This window comes from Poecilia formosa, unplaced genomic scaffold (assembly GCF_000485575.1).
Source record: "Poecilia formosa unplaced genomic scaffold, Poecilia_formosa-5.1.2 Scaffold140, whole genome shotgun sequence".
Taxonomy (NCBI): domain Eukaryota; kingdom Metazoa; phylum Chordata; class Actinopteri; order Cyprinodontiformes; family Poeciliidae; genus Poecilia; species Poecilia formosa.
Window position 1 is genome coordinate 1543694 of NW_006800079.1, and position 21163 is coordinate 1564856.

The 21163-nt window shown below is 35.9% G+C and overlaps 1 protein-coding gene across 1 annotated transcript in view; it reads right to left on the minus strand.

Moving 5' to 3' along the window:
• Positions 1 to 18858, minus strand: part of epb41l5 (erythrocyte membrane protein band 4.1 like 5) — a 44439-nt gene extending 25581 nt beyond the window's left edge. Inside the window, exons 1-16 of the mRNA XM_016676712.1 lie at positions 18640 to 18858; positions 16930 to 17141; positions 11302 to 11406; positions 9096 to 9138; positions 8893 to 8971; positions 8220 to 8264; positions 7674 to 7726; positions 6037 to 6157; positions 5772 to 5859; positions 5599 to 5687; positions 5430 to 5499; positions 3248 to 3417; positions 2639 to 2745; positions 1833 to 1851; positions 1420 to 1462; positions 650 to 768 (exon numbers count right to left, since the gene is read on the minus strand). Of these exons, the coding sequence (XP_016532198.1) occupies positions 650 to 768; positions 1420 to 1462; positions 1833 to 1851; positions 2639 to 2745; positions 3248 to 3417; positions 5430 to 5499; positions 5599 to 5687; positions 5772 to 5859; positions 6037 to 6157; positions 7674 to 7726; positions 8220 to 8264; positions 8893 to 8971; positions 9096 to 9138; positions 11302 to 11406; positions 16930 to 17109 (1331 nt within the window). The 5' untranslated portion in view covers positions 17110 to 17141; positions 18640 to 18858. The remainder of the gene's footprint in view (positions 1 to 649; positions 769 to 1419; positions 1463 to 1832; positions 1852 to 2638; positions 2746 to 3247; positions 3418 to 5429; positions 5500 to 5598; positions 5688 to 5771; positions 5860 to 6036; positions 6158 to 7673; positions 7727 to 8219; positions 8265 to 8892; positions 8972 to 9095; positions 9139 to 11301; positions 11407 to 16929; positions 17142 to 18639) is intronic.
• Positions 18859 to 21163: the final 2305 nt, after the last annotated feature.

Below are 21163 nucleotides of genomic sequence, written 5' to 3' on the forward strand. Positions count from 1 at the left end.
TGAAATCCAGGCATTTTCAAGGATTTCAAGCACTCGTCACCAAAACCTTTGTTAAATTAAGCGCATCTATATTTGATAGCAAGATTTAAAAAGTCCAACAGTGCGGATATTTAGATGAAAATATAATATATTAAAATATATATACATTTAAACTTGTTTTATGTTCACTGCTGACAAACACACTTGAATTTCAACAAGAGATCAGCCTGAATGCTGCATTAAGCAACTAAAGTCCAGTGAAAATTCTTATGCAATGACACAACATGCATCTTATGTTCTGCTGAAACTTGAATATTTCACAGTGCGGTCAAGTAGCTAAAAAGTCACACAATCATTCATTTTTTCTTTCTTCTTCCGTCCTTTCACTGCTCCCAACAAGACAGGGTCAGCGGATAAGCCATGCTAAGCCACTCACAGGGCATTACACCATGAAAAACACACCTAGCTATCTGCCCAATTCTATCAGCTCCCAGCAGGGAGCAGCCAGCCTGGCCCAGCCACTCCTAATCTGACTTTGTTTTCATCATCATTAGATAGGAAACAAGCCACAGCCACTTATAAAAAAATCCCATGTCTGTTGTATTTTCTTATACGGGTAAAATAATTATAAGTTGATGTCAAAGACTCAATGGATTCTGAAGATACTAACCCTCGTTTTTCTCCACCGGGACTTCTGGGTAAAGCTTCGATTTCCATTGGCCCACAGGTTGACGCTGCTACCGGGCTCACCACAGGCATGCCGGACCAGGTGCCTCTGCTTGGAGAAACCTGAAAAGAAAATAAACACAAAATGATTAAAAAACATCAACAACTAACATATAGGAACACGACAGTAAATTGAGCTCCATTATTTCATCATCAGGTGTGATAATAGGAGTCTGGTGTTGAGTAGCTTGGCAGAACTTGGTAAATCTGGAAAGAAATTCCCACATGTCTGACTCTTCACAGAACTTTACATACTCTGTGACCCGTTTATCAGTTATCTGTCAGTTTTAGTTTTATCTTTTTGTATGGTTTAGCTGTCTCCCTCCCTTGGTGACCTCTCTGTTTTTTTGAGTGCCGTTTATTGTCCTAGTTGTGATATTTTATTTTATCCATTTGTATTTTTTCTTTTTTTTTCTTATTGGTATAATTTCTTCCTTTTTTCTTTTAACTTGTTATTGTTATGGTTTGCCCTGTATAAAAATCCCTTCAAAAATAAAGTAAAAAAAAACAAAAAAAAAAAAACATCAACAACAGGACTACACTTTGAACACCTTTGATCTAAATAAATGAAAACAGCTCGAAAAGAAAAACTTACTCTGACAAACGCATAAAAATATTTCAGTTTTGATTGTTAACTTTGTTTTCAGTGGGTTAACATGTGGAATTCAACATTTTGCTCCACATTCCTGATAGAATCATACTTGAGTTGCTCACCTTGTCCTTGTTGGAGCTCACACCATTACCTGAAGAAAGAACACTGAGAAAAGAGACAAAATAGACTTCAATAAATGACAAACAGAAAAGCTGACTTTACTTTCAGTCAATTACTCTGAAATATATTATATTGCATTAACTAGGTCATTTACAATCTGTTATAAACTAATTTGCAGAACAATTTGTTATTTTACAACTGAACTGATGCCAGAGCTGTAATAAAAACAAAACAAGGGAACTATGCCTGTTGAATCTACATACAATTTAATTTTATAGCCCACAACAAAAAGCAGCTGTTAAAAGAACAGAACAGTCACAATAAAATGCTGTTTTGTGAAAATGTATAACAGCAGAGTGGACACAACAAATCTCTCTAAAACAAATAATAGAAAAAAAATGATATTTGTACTTACTCCTGGGAGTTGAAATATCCTGTGAAATATAAACAGTTCATTGTGAGAGTAGAAGATTTCCTCCCTCCCCACCTCACCCCCAAAGCATTCAAAGATCCAGAAAAAGGAAACATGAATTCTCAACTCTGGACATTTTTCTTCTCACAAAACAATTTTGTGAGAATTTCATTCAGGGGAAAGCAAAATTGTCCATAGTTGTTGAGAACTATGTAAGAAAAACTAGTGAGTTGTTACAAACTTTTACTCTCACTTTCTACCGCCAAGAAGTGTCCCATGTCATGTTATGGGCAATGTGATTTTAAATCAAAGAGATTGTGGCTCTATATGACTCGAGCCTGTGTGCCGCATAAAAATGTTGTGGCACACAGGCTAATTTCCCGTCACTCTTTGAAGTAAAAAGGATAAGAGAACATTCTGCTCAAACAAGTCACAGTGGTTACAATTAATATTTTTACAATACTTTATCATGTCTACAGTCAGAGCAATAATTAAATGTTTCAAAACAACTGCAGCTTTAACAAACGAGGCTGCATGAGGAGCCTTATGGTCTAAAAGTCTCCATAATAATTTACTAAAAGGTTTTTGTTCATGTCTTTGCAAGGGGTGTCGATAATTGTATTGGAAAGACTGAGTTCAAGGGTATTTTTAAGCCATTTGCTGAACTGCAAGACTGTTTTTCCAATTCTACAATTCACTCTAAGAAAGGAATAATTAGAGTAGATTAAAGTCAAAGTTAGATTCAGTTAATGATATCCTCAAATACAGTGTTAGTTAATTTCAGAACGATGAGCCTTAGTTTACATCACCTCTGTTTTGCATGGTTCTTCTGGAGTATCGCCGACTGGGTCTCCTCTCAAACGAGGCTGAGCGCCTTGTTTTACTGGCCTTGGTTGTCTGATACTCCGTCTTTCCACTGGTCAGAAAAATAAAGCAGAAAAACTTCATTTTTATCTTCACCATTCCTAACAAACCCCAAATATACAGTGAATTTCACTTTTACTACAGTAACTATCAGAGCAATGACCCCTGCTGAACTCTGTAACCATCCAGGCGATAACCTCTTCCTAACAACAAAACCCTGCAACCCCTGTGTTAAATCAACACCACCACCAATGCTTATCTTACTGGATACCCTTTAAACACACAGACGGGAGCAAGCTGACTTCTGCAGTATGTTGACACCGAGTACCAGTGGTGTACTAATTTAGGTATGTATGGATACAAAATGGAATGTTTTGCACACTTAAAATGAGTTTTTAACTTTCCAAATTCTTCACTGGATACACAAAGGCCTGGAGAGCAAACTGTGACCTTTTTCTTTCACAAGTACCTGAAGTTTTTAGTAGTGACGACATCACTGCTAAAATTCAAACTTCAGTGCCTTTTTCCCTTGGTATTATTGGTGCATTTGTTACCTGTATCTGAAGCGGGACCCCATCCGTATGAATCCAGAGCGCGCAGAGTTTTTCTGTACCGGTCCTCTGAGCCTGAAGAACGCATGGTGCTCCACTGCACACTTCCACAGATGCTTACAGGCTTTGGGGTGGTCCATCCTGAAGACAAAGGTGTGCTCCTGCTCTTTACCCTAAAGAGGGATTTAGGGTAAAATAAAACGTTTTTAGAGAAATAACACTCCGTAAAATAATTTTCTTGATTCAAATGCTGCTGTTCAAGTTCAAATAAAAATGAAAAGAAGACATCTCTGTTCCCAGTTGGAGTTTCTCTCCAGTGGTTGCATGAGTCTTAGTGTTTCATATGTTCCTAACAGAGTGGTTTAACCTCAGAATGCAGGATTACTGGTGATTTCTGGAGTTTATAAAACTGGAATGGGAAGCACCTCCAGTTGTAGTCAGTGAGGCAGACACTCTGTCTACGTTTAAGACCAGGCTTAAAACTATCCTTTTTTTCCAGTAGCTTAGGTCATCTTATCTCTGAGGAAAACTTGTCTGTTTGTCCTCCAGCAGGTTAAGCCTATAACTTCACAGACATCTTCTACTTTCCATTTATGCATTATTTCAGTCCAATCCATCCATATAATCTAATCTCTACATTCATTTTATTATTTTACTATACTAGATAAACATAGTATAAAATATATAGTATAAGATTATGTTTTATTTGTAAGCTACTGATATATACTCAACTGTATTTTAATATAATGGGTATATTGACAATATATTGAATATTTTTATGAAAAGTGATGGCAAACAAAAAAAATCTATACTGTATAACTAAGAAATAATCGTAATATTTTTTGACCTCATTAAAGATGATGAGAATGTTACCATTCATCATAGTACTTTAAGGTAAATATTAGTATATTTGCATCAACTGAAAATATAATATTTTAATTCTGAAATAATAGTAAATTTTACTGTGCTCTTACTGAAGCACAGCTAATACTCCTTTATTTCCATGTATGTCACTTAAAACTAAGGCAAACCTTTTTTTGTCCTCCCCCTACTTTGCAGAAATAACTGGTGCATTACTTGTTTTCAGTATGAACCTGCTGAACAATGGCTTAGGGCTAACAACGAGCTGGGAGTCAGCCTCACTCAGACAGAAATCACGAGATTTATTTCAGAGTTAGAATGCTGACTCACCATGTAAAGACATCTTAGAAACACAACCAGATTAAAAACTGATTACCAAGTAAAAAATTAACATACTTATGAATTTACCAACATTCTTGGAAAACAACAAAGTTTGATGAAAATGTTTCAGTTCTTTTTATGTAAAGTTTTGTTAACTTTAGCATTGTATATTCTGATTTGGAAAGCAAAACCAAAAATATGAATGCCACCCTTCGATATTTCACTAAATAAAAGGTGAATAGCTGAACTGAGAACAAGCTAGTGTGACAATATTGTTTAATTTGCTCAGCAGTCTAACTGCAGAAAGGAGGAGGTTTTCAAGCTGAAATTGAACTTCTGTGTGATGTGTGCATGTGTGTGTGACAGAGAACGAGGTGGGGGCGACTGTGCATACCAGAAATACCAGAGAGGGCAGGTTTCTTTATTAACCTCACTCAAAGACCCCCTGGACGGACATAAACAGACTCTTTGTCTCTGTTTTACAGTATTATTACAGTAGTTTTATTTTCTTCTCTCCATAACATTGTAACACGTTTTACGGCTCACATATTCCAGAACATATTTACAGAAAAAAAAGCTTCCTGTAAAAGGAAAAAAATAATCTCTAAATTAAGATGAACATCATTTATTTGAAGGACCTGAAATTTGGTAAAATTTTAAGATTTATGAAATTGGTTTCTTTTTCTTCAAAATGATAACTCAGGCTTTGATATGTTTGAAATGGCTAATATCTGTAGGTTTTACAAACTTTCTCTCCCTTTGAAGTGGCATCTTAAATGATCAGAAGCTTTTAGCTAGAACAGCGGGTTTTAATCCTGTAAGTATCCTCTTCTCTCGCCTAAAAAACGAGAACACAAATCCATGTCAGCAAAACCCCTTGGAAAATCCCAGGTCCGATTGTTGCAATACGCCCTGTGTGACCATAAGAGACTGTTGGTTTGGCACTTGACTAATGTGTAGGTAGATGTACATTTCTGTCATCTGGGTGATAGTTTCGGTTCACCTGGTCATCGTCCTCCACCACTACCAGGGTCAGTTTGCTCTTCTTGAAATCCAGACGAGTTATCTTGGGCCTACAACAGGGAAAACAAAAATATAAAATCAGATTTAGAACTTGCAGGAAAAATGAGCAAAACAAAAGAATATATACACTATGTGATAACTAAACATACCAGAAGAAGAGTCCGATCTTAGTTTGACCTTCAAACACCAGAACTCCAGTAGGAGTTAAACCCAGGCTGTACTCATTACCATCTCTTGCCTAAACAGACCATGGATGATTATTAATGTTTCTTCTGCACAATTAATTGCTTAGATATTCTTAATCAAGCCAAATATTATTCACCTTGACCATATGCATGTCCACTCCGTACATTTCCAACCACTTTGCTTTATTTAGGTAGTTAATTTCAGCCAGTGCAGGTGTCTGACCTCTGAAAAAGAAAGCATGAAATTGGATGAGCCACAAAAGAAATGGAAAGAAAAAAAAAAAAAAAACTTACAAAGTGTAAAAGTACAGAATGAGGGAAATTTAATTCTGAAAGAAATATTTGTCCTAAACTGTTTAGAGATCTATTTTCTTCTAAATTCAGTGTCAGTTAAATGAATACCTGCACTCCTTCCATGTATTGTAAATAGCAAGCTCCATATCCTCCGTCTGCTCTGGAATGAACCGAAATTCTGACACCAAGTCCAGATTATGTTCCAGTGGGTCACAGTCACCTAATTCAGCTGAAAAAAACAAACAAAAAAAAAAGCAGACAAGTACTTGAGATTTAAGAAGATACAAAGCAAAACAAAGCACACTAATTGACAGGCATATCCGATATACTCATTTAAACTTTTGGCCCTGAGTAACACTGAGGGGAAAAAACAGAAAAAAGGTAGAAAAAAGACTGACTGAGGGAAAGAGAGAAAGCAGAGAGGGTGTTGGATTAGGGGGCCTCTGAAGAGGACTGAACACTAATGAGCTGGCACTTAACCCAAAACTAGCTATGTATGTGTAAGCACGTCCATCCAAGAGTCTGCGCACGCAATGCCATTCCATAAACGTCTCCAGTGATTGACTTTTTTTTTACAGCTTATGAAATCACTCTTTTAGGCGAAAGAATGAAGGCTGGTTTACTCTTATTAAAGGAATTTCGCAAAAAAAAAAAAAAAAAAAAAGGTTGGATTCAAGGAACATTGTCGCTGTTGTACAAATTGTATTATTTGGATAATCAGGTAAGAACCCTGATGAGACAAAATTTTACTGAAACTACCAAGTACTTAACAGCAAAGAAGGGTGCAACAGTGCAAAGTCAGCTTTTTTACATTTTAGGTTTCAGCACATTGTGTATTAATAATTATAACAAAGACTAAATTTAATTGGAATATTTGAATGTTTTCCTACATATGTAATAACATGTGCTTGTTTTAATATAAACTATTCCAAGAGTTCTTCTGACTGAAGTTGGCCTTGAATGGAAAGCAGGTACTTCATATGCAAATGTTCTAAGACAAGAGAAACAAGAGATGCCTCTCAAAAAATTAAATATTTCCTAAAGTTTGAAGACTAGAGCAGGGGACTGAAGCCACAGGTAGTTCTTTGGACATTCCTCAATGGCCCTTACAAATTTTAGCTGAAAATGTGAAAACGATAAAGAACTGACTAATATTTTTGAATATAGATAAGTATTAACAGTTTTTCTTTTTTTTTCATGGAATAATTGCATTGAATTTCCACAAGCAAATCACTAAATATTTGCTTCTTATATCAGTAATATAAGAAAAGAGATTTGCTTTTTCTTATCATAAGGTTGAAAACTACTTACGTTTTCCTTTTTTTCTTACATTATTTTTTGCAAACATATTTTCTGGAAAAGTTTTATGTTTTTTCTTTATTATAAAAAACAAAAAATAGAAAAACAATGTTTCTTTTAAAATTACATCTGTGGATATTTACTAGGAATTGTCTTTTTCCTACAGGGCAGGTAACATTTTTGGCTCTAGGTGAGTTCTATTCAGCTGGACTGAGGCTGTTTAGTTGGCAGAGGCTGGAAAAAAATACATCTGAGCATCGTTACTTCTCTTTGTTAAGCAGTTATACATAAAAATTATTTATGTGATGAGAAGCAGTCTTTTGCATTTGCGATCTTACACACACTGGTATTGCGATGATGAATACAATTCAATATACAGCAGTCCTGCTTTTTTACCACAAAGATCAAGAGTTTACTATAAAGAACAAAAACGTAGCTGTACTTACCCTGTAAAGAGAAGGCAGCCAACTCCACCGCTGTGTCAAATGGACATTCAAGCCTAAAAATCAAATATTGGAGAGGGTTTACTGTAAAACTCTAATAATGGCACTAATTGCTAAAATAGCTCTGCTCCAAAATGTAAATTTTACATGGCACTGCTGCTTTACAATTACAAGGCCAAAAGGGACTTTGCGGAACTCACAATCCAAAAAGTCAAATATGTTTCTCTCATCAGTAACAGTGAGGAATAATTTTGACTTATAACATTGTAAAACAGACATGACTGAAAAAAAAAATCACCGATAAACAAAGCTTAGGAGAGTTTAACGCCTTTTTTTTTCAGGTTTAAAAAGGCGTTTATGAAAACCTGTATGGTTTAACAGCTTATATTTTTGGCTTGTGAACCATCAGGACAACTAAGTGGAACAACCAGAACAATTAAGAGATAAAGAGTAGAACAAAGTGATTTAAATCTTCTTTCTTCTCATTTTCTTCTATGTTATTGTCAAAAAAATAAAAATAATAAATAAATACATAAATATATCACATACTTGCCACTGAGGAGGTCTTGCTTCAACTGTAACACAAAAAGGTATCTGAAAGACAGACAACATAAACACGGTGATGGATGGCCTAAACAAAGGCATGAGATCTGATTACGGTTAGAATAATTTTACCCAACATGATAGCTGGGAACACAGAATCAAATAATATTTTATGTTGGATGAGGAACTCCATGTTAAATAAGACAAGGAGTCACTGTGATCTCTGGCAAATCTATTGACTAATATAATGTCTGACGAACAGAGATTACTAACATAAAGAGAATAGATAATTCGTTAACTATTTTGGTTTAAAATAACTTTTCCTTGTGGAATGCCATTTTAAGTTTCCGGTGACTGACTATTTTACACAACTTATAAAATTGAACACAGTGAATCAAATGATAGAGTGGTGAAAATATTTTGACAAATAGTGTAACAAGTGATTCCATTACTGAGGAACAAAGGATCAGGGAACATCAAGATGTACAATCTGCCATATAGGAATAATGAACTAAGATGGAGTAATGAAGAAAAAAAGAACAAAAAAAAATGAAAATGAAAAATGTTCATGCTTTTGGATATGAATATATAGGTAAAATAAATTTTTCTATCAAATTATCCTTGTAACTCTAATTAATCAATCTGCCATTTGTTTTTTTAACTGCTTCCCTTTACTTACCTGGTGAGTTCTTCATGTAGGTTGTTCGGTTCCGAAGAGTAGAATTTGACTCTCATGTGAAGGCAGTATGGTGGACCAACTAAGTTCAAATGGACCAAAATATCAGCTTAGTGACAGTGTGATGTTTAACTGTTAAATCAATTGATGATTAAAACAGGAATAATTGTTTATGTTAGCATTGTGAATGGTACAATAATACTTACTTTTTACTTGCTTTTTGATACTTTTGGTGACGTCGAGCCAATGCTGAAACAAACAAGAAAACGATAGAAAAGAAAATATTTTCAACTAGGTTTAGTTGAAAAAGACAGCTTTGAAATTTCACAAATTTCCAACCATGTTATCGTCAGGGCTATTGGAACACCATTGTTTAAGAAACACTCTAAAAACAATGTTGATAGTATTTGGGATCACTGTGTTGTTGCAATAGTTAGTCGTTTCCATGTTTCAAACCTCTAGCTGTTGATTTACAGTGCACTAATAAGTTTGGAGCATTCTTCCAACTTGTGCAATGCACCAATAGCAGCGAAACAGGTTCTCTATTTTGCACCGAGAGCTTCTTTCTAAGTCTGCTCATTGTCAGTTAAGTTAATGACAAGCTTGAACTATGGTAGTTCCTCATTTGTAATTTTAACAGGACAATGCACCAAGAGATCCATCATATGGAGTTTTGGAATGGATGCAGAAGATTATATGAGAAGATGTTTATAGAAGGCATCTGACCAAAGATCTCATGAAAATTTAAGGACTAGAGCTAGAGGTTTGGTTGGTTCCAGAAAGCAAACCAGTATAAATGAACTCTACCAATTCCAGCAGGTAGAACTGGCAAAACTCCAAACACAATTTTGTCCAAAATTTGTTGATGGGTACAAAAGGTGTGTGGCATTTCGGCAATGTGTTAAGGGCTTTTCAAATATTAGTTGTTTTTTGTATATATTTTAACCTATGTATATATTTTATCCATTTTATCACGTGTCCATAAGAGAAAATCCAAATTTTCAAACTTGTGCACCAAATCCTTGTTTCTAAACCTCATTAAGGTTGTTTGCTGAGATGGACTGAAACTGTAACAGCTTTAAATTATACATGTACATTTTTAAAGATTCTAAACCCATCCCCAGCAACTACATGTTGAGGAACTGTCAACACGCTTAACAATGCAAAAAGAAGAAGGTCATAAAATGTTTTAGGAAGCAACATCCTCATTCACTAACGCAGATCAAAAAGAGATGGTGTGGTGGAAGGCAACACGAGGTCTGAAAAATGCAGCCGCAGTTCGAATGTTAAAACAAAAACTGCTACAAAAATAAAGCTGTCAATAACAGTTTAATCATACCACCAGTAACATTTACATATTGTTTCCATTGGAAAACATGCAACTTTGATTACAACGGCACTTGATGTCCTAACCACTAACTGAGCTTTAGCATCCAGTTCATTAAAATCTACATAAATCAGGGCAGATAGAGTGGAACTCAACCAGCCAGATGTATTACTGCCATGAATTGTGCATATGCATGTTGAAATATGCCTCCCAATTATTGCAGTCCTTTACAAATATTTCTTAGCACATTCTGATTGAATTACTAATAGCCTTTTAATATATTGTGCAGCTCTAACTGTCGTTCTGATGAAGATGCTTTAGTTTCTACATCTGGACTGTCCCTGTTTTTTACAGTCAGATATATGTGAAGATTGAAAGCAGATTCTTGAATATTTCTTAAAACAACACCAGAAAAACATAAGAATTGTGTCAGAAATAATTAAAGATTTGAAATTCTAACTTTTCTACACTTGGTATAAGACCTGATAACTATGTGACAACTATTTTACTAGAAATAAAAAATGTAAACACATTAACTAATTGAAAAGTGACCTAATGTTCAGGGTGGATGAGTGACAAACAATGAAGGAGACAGAGTCATGGCTTCGTAAAAATGGAGGCAGACAGAACGACGGGTTAAGACGGATAACAGAGGAACTTGCAGTACTTTCTAGTTTCCTCTCCCCCACATTCCTCATCCTCCCTCTCCCACACTCTCTCAACTTAAACATGCTCTCCGCCCTTCTCCTGCATTCATCTCTCCCTCTGCTGGCTCCCACTAATTCAGTGGCTTTGCAGAGTTTCTGTTAAAGGAACAGGGTCACTGACTTAAAACAGTTTGTGTAACAGGACAGCGTAACGGCCAGCGCTGACAAATCTCCCTTAACCAATCCCTTTAACCCTTTCACTGAAAGGGAAGAGGATTAGACCTTTGTACAGATGAGCGAATAATTTGGAAAGAAATCAAACGTTTGACCAAGAAATACAACAATGATAATACTGTTAATATGCATTAGATCAGTCCTGAATTGATGTTTTTCTTGTCCTAGTTGCTCCACTAATGAAGACTGTATCGCAGTTCTTACCGGAACCTGTGCAGAGTCCATGAAGCGCAGTCCAAAGTAGTCTTTCTCTACAATGTCCAAATGGTACATGATCTGCTCAAACAGTTCTTCACCTTTGGCTTTTTTCTGGTGGGGAAAAACAAAAAAAAACAACATCAAAAAAAAAAACTGAACATTTTAGTAACTATGTGTCAAATGGGATTAAGTCAACGAGAAGTATAAACTCAAATATGGCAAAAGAACCAAAACCCCTCCTGTTTTTATTAAATTACATAAATAACTTTTTTTTTGTCTCAGTAGGCTGTTTCCTGGGTGAAGGCTGGACTTCTCCATAAGACAAGGAGAGATTCTGTGAATCAGGTGTTGGCCTGTCTGATCAGCCCGTACCAGTTACAGCCTGTGTTCAGCCTGGAACTGGGAAACCTCTTTTCAAACGCTCTCAGTCACATGCACCGACTCAAACCACCTCTGAATTCTTCCCACAGAATATCCCTTACCTTTGAATATACTTTTATCTATACTTTCTTCTCAACTATAACTATTTTTAGCAGTTTTTTTTTCAAATTTTAGGATCACCAGAGAGAAGCATAAAAAATACCCTTGTTATTTTGAAGATTTAGAATTGATGCTTTTGAAATTAAATCACTGTTATACTCATTCCCTTCAGATGAGAATAACAGCGTCTAAACATATACAAGCATCCAAATTAAGAATCAGTGTAAATTCTTGAGAATTAAAGCAAATTCTCCCATTTTGCCTATTTCTTTAGTAAATAATGACATATGTTGTTCATTCACTGCATTTTTTTTTCTGCAGATGATGCTGTCAAACAGACAAAATGCTGCAAAATATCTATATATTCAGCCTTCTTTATCCAGAAACCCCTAAATAAAACACCCATTAACTTTAAGGTCATATTGACTGTAAAACATGGCAGTCACAACATCATGGTATCACCGCTGTGAGGGGGCTTTTCCTTCAGCACACACAGGCAAACTGGAGTTGATGGGAACATGAATGGAGCTTCAACAGAATACAGAATATGTATTCAAAATGTAGCTTTTTTTCCCCCAATCATTTCTAGGTAGGGTATTAGCCCAGGTTATAAGATAATTTGATAAATTACAAGAATAGACGCATAATACTAGCAAAAAAGGACAATTTTACCAGAAAAGCGTCTTAAAACATGCTCGTCAAACAAGATAGCGGCCCTGAGCATGCTGACATCACTCTGAAATATGGAAACCCATCGAGTTCATTGGTGAAAAAAAAATTAATAAAGTCTTCAAAAGGCAAAAATTTGATTAATAACGAAAAACTATTCATCGCCCAGTCAAAGCCCAAATCTAAATCCAACTGAAAATCTGGACTAAGCATGACAATTGAGATGTTATCCATCTAGTTTTAATGAGTCTGATATACTTTACAAAATATTTTTTTAAAAAAGGGGCCAAAACGAAAAGACACAAAGCAAGAGAAACAGTTGGAAAGAAATACATTGTGGCGGATCTCATCCCAAGAGACTCTGTAGCCAGCTTAGGGGGACAGGCCCCATGCTAGCTGGCATAGTTAACAAGGCATACCGCACCCTACAGCACCCATGGAGAGACAGCACAAAGGACTTATTGTGTGTGTGTGTGTGTGTGTGTGTGTGTGTGTACTGCACCCAAGGTCCTGCTAAAGTGCCTGCACTGCCGTCTACTTTTTTGTATTCTTTCTTCCTGCCTCCGAGGACACAACTTTCTCTCTTAGACGCTATGTCAAGTATTTTACTCATGAGCTAAACAACTGACAACCCCAGGTCCAAGAATCCTTCTTGGATTCATCTGCACAGAGCACAAACAGTAGAACAAGAAGCAATGGCACACTGCAAAACTAAAGAATGCTCCTCACTTGGTAGAAAACTACAACTTTTGAATCATTTATTGGGAGAGAGTTAAAGCATTTGGGAGATCGACTTTTCCTCTGTGCTACAAATCAAGAGAGTAAAAGAAGTGACGTGGGGGTGAAAGGGTAAGAGGGCCAATAAGTTATGGATGAGTGATATGAGGGAGTGTAAGTATGGCTGGTCTGTAACAAAACCTTTAGTTCAGTTTCTACAGGTGAATGTTACACATCTGTGCAGAAAAGAAACAAAGGCCTATTGAAAACACCATCAAGGCAGAAAACTACAATTAGGACCTAAAAATAATATAGGATACCTCCCTAATTTTTTTTTCAACATTTGTCTCAGTACACAATAACTATACATCTAATCTACATCTGTGTGGCAGAGTGAGGGAGAAATGATTGAACAGACAGAGTTGTGGACAAACTGAGGAATTGATGGATAAATGGATAGAAACAGATGGATACATAGACAGAAACATTTACACAACTGGACAGAGATTCAACTCTGGAGCTACAAATAGTTTCTTCAAGTTTTGTTGTGTTTTTCATAAAAACTACTTCTCAGTCCAGTACTCCTAAGAATGGTTATAAACAGATTAACGGAGTAACGTTGTTGTGATGACATGTTGAACACAATGTTGGATAGAGTGGGAGCCTCTTAAAGACACAGAGACTGACCAGCATTTTCAGTGAGAATGACAGAACCTGTCAACAGATCCCAGTCTTTTCTTAAGTTGGTTTCAATGCAGTAGAAGGACAAGAAAGGTGAGGTGGACAGGAAAACAGTAAACGTACTGACAGTAAAGGAAGCAGCACAGCAACCTTCAATGATGAGCAAACTACTCATGAACAAAATGTTCAATGCATCCAATTCAAGATGAATTGAAACATTAAAATACGTATGCTGCATAAATTTAAATTATACACTGGTCAACATCTTACTTCTAAATGTTCTAAATGTTAGCAGTGGAGATTTAAAGAAGAACTTTGTAACAACACCAGAGGAAAGAAACACCTAAAACTTCCATTAAGAACCGTTGTGGGGGTTCTTGTGAGTTCTGGTGGCATTTTCTTTGTTTTTACTTGGATGTTAAAAGGTCAGCTCCCTTCAGGTTTCAACCAAGTTTGTTTTTATTATCTTTCCAAATATAGTTCATACAAGCTTCTATTTATTAAAGCTGTCAAAGACAAAACATGGTGTGGGCAGCAGAAGTTCAGCAATGTAGTTGTGTAACACAGCAACGATCAACAATGAATGTTTGACAAAAGCAGCTTTTAATTTGAAGGAGACTACTATCGTTTCTGTGCCCGACTAAGCACCTTCATGATTGTGCTAGCTGGCACTGTTCAAAGAAAACACACTAACAAGCGTGATTTAAAAAAAAATGCATATTGAATAAAAAAAATTAATTGTGGACTTTGTTTGAAGAAAGCAGACTGTCATTTCTTCTGATAACTTAAATTATCATAATCTGACTAAATATAGCAGATTATATAAATATCTGCTATATATATATAATTTAAATATAGCATGTTATATAAAGGGTTTGAAATGTAAATTAGGGAAAATGTTGTGCAATGGTGATATTACTGTTATATAGCTGTCTGAATATATTATTGACATGCAAAGTGTGCATCTATATGCTCCTGAAATATTTAAGCCAACAAAATCAGCTATGCAGTATTTTGCAGTTCGTCTTGTCTAAACTGACAGTTATTAAATATATATTTTTGAAAATAAGTGTTTATGGTATTTCCTACAACAATCGATCATCTGGAAAAACATCTAATCTGTTCTAAGTGTTTGCTGATTTTATTCTGGCAATAATAACTCGCTTTACACATCAGCTGTCCAGTTTCTCAGCTGAAAGCACAAAAACAGGATGAGGAGGCAGGAGAGACAAATGGGAGTGCTTTTCATGATCATTAGTTGCAAAGAGAGGCCAGTGGGTATAAAAAAAAATAAACAAAGGAGAAGCATGAGCGTGTGGGTGGGGGGGGGAACAAGGATGGAATTTTGGGCACATTTAACTATTTTTAAATGCAAAATAAAGAGAATTAAAGAGAATCAACATATCTTCTTCGCACATTAGAAGAAGAAATGTTGATTTCTTCTTCTCCTCACTAGCTCAGCAGCAGAGCTAGTGAGTTAGCTCTGCTACTCACTAAACTCATTAACAACAACAGTCAAACCCAAGCATTATTACATTTTATTCACACAATGTTAAATGAAAAAGACTTGAGACAATAGAGAAGCTAAAATATATTAGGGAGCAACATTAAAGTTTTTAAATAAAGCATTATCTGCAACAGCTCCATGAATTAAACTGGTAAAAATGAACAACAAACTGATGGAAAAGCCTTGTAAAAATTCCAGCAACAATTCATGCCAAACAAGAAAACAAGAGAGGAGAAGAAAACAGGAGCAACAGAGAGGAACAGAGAGAAAGAGTCCAGGCTGATAACATTCCACTAGAAAGAAAAAAAAACTCACTAAGAGTACAATACAACCTCTCTGTGCAAACTATAATGAGCTGATAGGATAAGAATTTGGCCAGTCTCACACTTGACATCACTTGTGACATATAGGTAATAAAAATCAGTTTTACACTGCTAAGGAGTTCTGCATGTCTGAGAGTTTTGGGGCTTTTGTACCAGAGAGGAATCCACACATTGTTTCCAACAGTATGTCACAAATATAATTTGTTGCTTTTTCCGTACATTTGGAAAAGTTGCTAAAGATAACAGGTTGAAGGAATCTTTGAAATTATAAAACTAGTTTTGAATGCTAAAAAGCAAAACTATTGTTCCTAAACTCAATCTATGTTTTTGAATCCTCCATCTGTAAACACTCTTCATGCTTGACTTAGTGTCTAAATTCAAGTACCTAAAAATTTTGATTCATTTTCAAAAATACCAACACAACTTTGTAATCTGCTTCAGAATAAAAATTTGTCTTTAAAAGCACAAATTAAACACGCATCTGCCATTATTAAGTCTTTGACACTTGCAGAAACCCTGATATAATTTTTTATGAAGCAATGAGGTAAATTTAGCCTCTTTAGACACTTGTAGTCAATGACGTTCTTAGACTGCGCCTGATGTTCTTAGAACATCTTGCGCTAACAACTGTATGTCGTTAGCTAACAACTGTTAGCTAATGACATATTTGTTTATTTATGTATAAATAAACAAAAAAACATGTATGTTTTAGGTTTACTTCTATAGACCACTATTAAATTTACACAAATATATGAGGGAAGCCTCCACAGAGCTCTACTTCAGCTCAGACAGAAAAAAGGAAAAACTAATTTGGTACAAGATGGAAATAAAGAACAAGAAGGAGAGTTATGGGATGGGATGATGAGTCCAACATGTCATGTGATGCTGTCATGTGCTCTTAGGAGAGGATCATGGAATTACAGGTGATCAGCAGTGCTTCAACACACACACACACTCCAGAGGCTTAACTGGACTGCTCTACTGACACAGGTACACATTGGTCACCAGTACACTCCTGTCATTTTTCCCAGGAATAACTGTCTCATATCAGCTTGAGAATATCTTTTGCAAGAGTTTTAATTAATAACTCAGCCTTAACTGACTGTGTAGAAAAAAAAAACAGCAGACAAACCAACAGGGAAAGATGGAAATTAACCCAATACATCAGTTTTTTAGAACAAAGTCTAATTCTATTATTTATCTGCACCACACATGAATGTCTCACTGTCTGGGCACAACTTGGAGCAAACTCCTTACCGGCAGGTCAACGCTGACATCCGTCCCATCCAGTAAGGAAACCCGGCAGGTGATGATAGACGTTGCGTCTCCGGCTGCAGGGATGTGTGTCGTGGCCCGCTGTGCTTCTCGTAAACGGGTTTTCTCGGCGTGTTTGCGGATGGAGCGCCGGCCTAAAGTCCTGCGCAGGAAACTCAGCATGATGGGTGAGGAATAGAACAACAGGACCACACCTGTTGATGAAGAATGAAATTGGTAAGAAAGTAGCTGTGTGTCACTGATTATTAGTCCCTGGAAACAGTGGAAAGTTGCAGATTTCAGGGTCCAGAAATACAATTTATCAGGCTGGGTTTTATTTTCTACACGTTCTACTAATCATAAAACAACATTATACTAAACATGATAAGCCTGTTACAAATTCACAATAAGCAATAAATCAATTAACAGCATGATAAAATGAAATGAGATCAATGATTTACAGTTGGACAACAATTATTAAACAGATGCTCCTCTTTTATTACATTTGCCTGTTCTGCCTGTCTAAACTGAATGATTATTGTTTTATGAAATGCAATTTTGGTTACATAATCCATTTTAATTATTGTCATTTTGGTTATTTTGTTTGGTTATTTGGACATTTAAAATGTTTTACAATTCCAGTGTTAAATGTGCTGGAAGTTTACTTTTTAGCATTTGAAACCTTTAGAGGCTGAAAAATACAACAAACGGGGGCAGGACTTCGCTATCCAGTGGGACAAACACCCTAAACATTCAAACAGAGCAACAATTAAGTACTTTACATGAAATCATATCCAAAGTCCAGATGTCAAAAACTGAGAATGTTTGACAAGTCAAAGTTTGCTCTTTTAAGTCTTGTCCAAACTGGATTGAACAATTGAGTATCTTCTTCATAACAGAGTGTCTTCAGTCAGAGGCTTCATCAAAGTCGCTGTAATACAGACCACCACAGGAGATCCCTCCTCCACAGCCATTAGCATCTACAACAATTCTAAAGAAAGGTACGAGTTACAGCAACATTTATCTTGCTTCTCCGATAAATTAAGTATTTTGAATTTAAATTGATAGAATACGTATCAGTCAAAGACATTTTATAGGAATCTGTAATATACAATAATTGATTCAAGGGGAGAAATATCTAAATATTTTAAATGTGGCCAGGAGGCTGTAGTCCAGATTCCTTCAAAAATAAAGGCTCAATATCCCTTTACTCAAGTGCTGAATGAGCTGATGTCCTATCGGACATCGGGTCCTAACTTCAGCGTCAAAAACCAAAACCCAACGGAAAAAATACATCTTTAATTCCACGATTTATTACGTTTTCAAAACTATTTGAGTAAGCCCCGGCAAATAAACGCAGATTTAATTTCGTATTGTCCATCTCAAGTTCGCAATCAGCAAATGCCCGCCGCTTTTTTCCCCTCCGAGCAACCGAGCTCTTCTTCAAAAAGTCTGGAACATTCTCTCACATTTTAATCTTAAATTGAAACAACGATTGGGAAGTAACCGTTTAATCCTAGCGACACCTGTAACGGTCAGGGCCTGAAGTACCTGAATATAAGCAACAGGTGGGCACTTGTTTTATCACACCGGCTGACGGCTGCAGATAGAACTAGTCGAATAGAAGAGACTCCGAACGTGCTCCGCTACAACAAAACAAACACCACCGTTAGCTCCCGGAGCTCACTGACTGACACACACTTGGATACTTACAAAAAAAGCCTCCTGGTAAAGAATTCACGGGGAAAGCACGTCCGCTTGCATTGTACTCCGCTAAAGTGGAAGTTTGTATAGTCCCATACTCTGTAACTTAGCTTTATTCTGTCAATTTCTCCGCTTTTTCCTTTTCAAACCGCCGTCCTCCCTCCACAGGATAATTTTCCTCACAGTCCCAACAAAAAAGTAGGAGTCGAGCTCTCCTCAGGAAGTGACGTCAGGACAAATCCAGAACAAATAAAAAAAAAATTGAATTAGCATATTTAAAGAGACAAACCCTTTCCCCGCTTTCGGACGTTGTTTTATTTTCTAACTACAAATAATTATAAAATTGTACTAATAGTAATATCTGTATCTGGAAGAATTTCTGCTCAAGAAGTTATGATGGTATACTTTCAGCGCACAGTCACTGAGCAGGATTCATAAAATGAAAAGCTCTTAATATAGCCATGATTAAAATATTTACAAAATAGAATGGAAATGCTTCAATTGCATTGAAAAGGCATTTCCTTTCTGTTTATTGAATTTTAGCCACAAATTATGTGCATCAGATTCATGTGGCAGCAGCACCTTCTACTGATCAACTGAAGGAATCACTCTTTAGACATCTCTGGATGGTTTCTGAAGGAGGTTGATGCCCTCATTGTATTTATTTAAATCAGTACATTGCTCTAGTTATTTATAAGATAAAATAATAATAAAAAAAATATTTAGTGTTTAGTAACTACTTGCTTAGTGTGAGTGTGAGTCATTGCTCTAGATCTAGACATTAATTTATTCCTTGATTTTTTTTTTTACATGCTTTGCTTCACATGACTTGGACTTCTTTAATTTAATAACAATTTGGAAACTAATTGTATAAGAGTATTAAATAATATCAATCCTGGGTTGTTTGGTTAAACAGTACTTGAAAGGACTAATGGGTCAGATATGTCTTTTGTAGATGCAGAATCAATAATAATAATAATAATAATAATAATATAACTTGAGATTACACCAAGCATTCAAAACATCACAACTCCAAACAAATAAAGTTTGGATTATTAATGGATTCTTGTTTGGAGAATATGTATCCTGACACTTACCTGACCGCTTACAGCTTCCAAAGTAATTTAAACCAAACTCCCAAGTCAAAATTGACAAGGAGTATGAATGAGTTAAAAAATAATAGTCTAACCTATTTGGGGCCCTAATTGTGTATATTCCACATTGGTCCCCCTTTCTGTTAATTTGAAACACCTTTCTTCAAATATTTTAAATTTAATATATCTGAAGTTGTGTGATTTATCCCTCTAAAATATCTAGATATGCTGTTCAACCACAGATATTTGCTTTATAAATCAAGGGGTCCATGTTTTTTTGTAATTAATTGAAGTCTTCAGTTGTGATCCAATCTTTCTCATGAGCTGATGGATGTTGCCTAACCTGATTTTTATAGTCTGGAAAAGCAATGTGATCTGAAGCCACATCTCCATGCTTTGACAGACAAGCTTTAATTGTTCAGAATCAAGCTTATAGACATGTCCAAAGCACCGTAAAACCATAATACCAGATAAAAAACGAGCAACTGAGGACAAAAGCTTCTTTTTATGACACAGGTAGGAAATAAACCAAAGGTTATAATATGGTAAAACACTTTGTGGTTCATTAAATATATACACTTGCTGTTTTAGATTGAAATAAAACAAACAAAACTTTGAATTACACAGCATTTGTGTCACATTTGGAATCATCCAAATAAAAATAAAACCATTTTTCTGCTCACAAATGATTTTCCCTTTTATTTTAAAGTTTTTTTTCATATACAACATTGTATTTACATGGTCTAGTAATATTTACACAAAATGAACAAGTGGCACTGTGTCATTAGGAGTTCTCTTCTTTGTTCTTTACAGGCGTCTCATTTTCAAAGAAAAACAACGATAAATTAAGAATAAAAGTACTTATTTTAACAATGCTTTACGTCTCTTAGATCTGCTTTTTATGTTCAGTAGCACTACCTGCCCACCCATCCTCTCTACAAAGTGCTGTCCCCTTCTCCTAACCAATTAAAACTGATATTAGTTTTTTACAAAAATACAACAAACTGAAACCCTCACCACATCTCGTCTCCTCCCGACTTCTATCAATCAGTACCTTAAACTCCCACTTAAATTATAAAATTCCCGACAAATTATGGAGATTTTTCCGCTTTTGTTCAGTTTCTTTTTAAGCTGATTTGCAGCTTTAAGCTCTCTCTCTCTCTCATACACACACGCACATCAACAAAAACTGTTAAAACCAGTTCTTTAGCAAGACATTGATTAGCTGGTTTAAAACTGAGCTGTGCTTCTGGACCCGGCGTACTCTGCTCAGATGTGTCGTTTTGCCTTGAGGCCATGCAGAGAGAGTGGGATCTGTGTACAATGAACCGAAAACAGAGGCATCTGGGTGGAAAGAATGAGGAGAATGGATGCTGTGTGGGCTATGCAGAGATGACTGAAGGATGCTGGGCTGAATTTGGGAAGGTGACACACTAGAG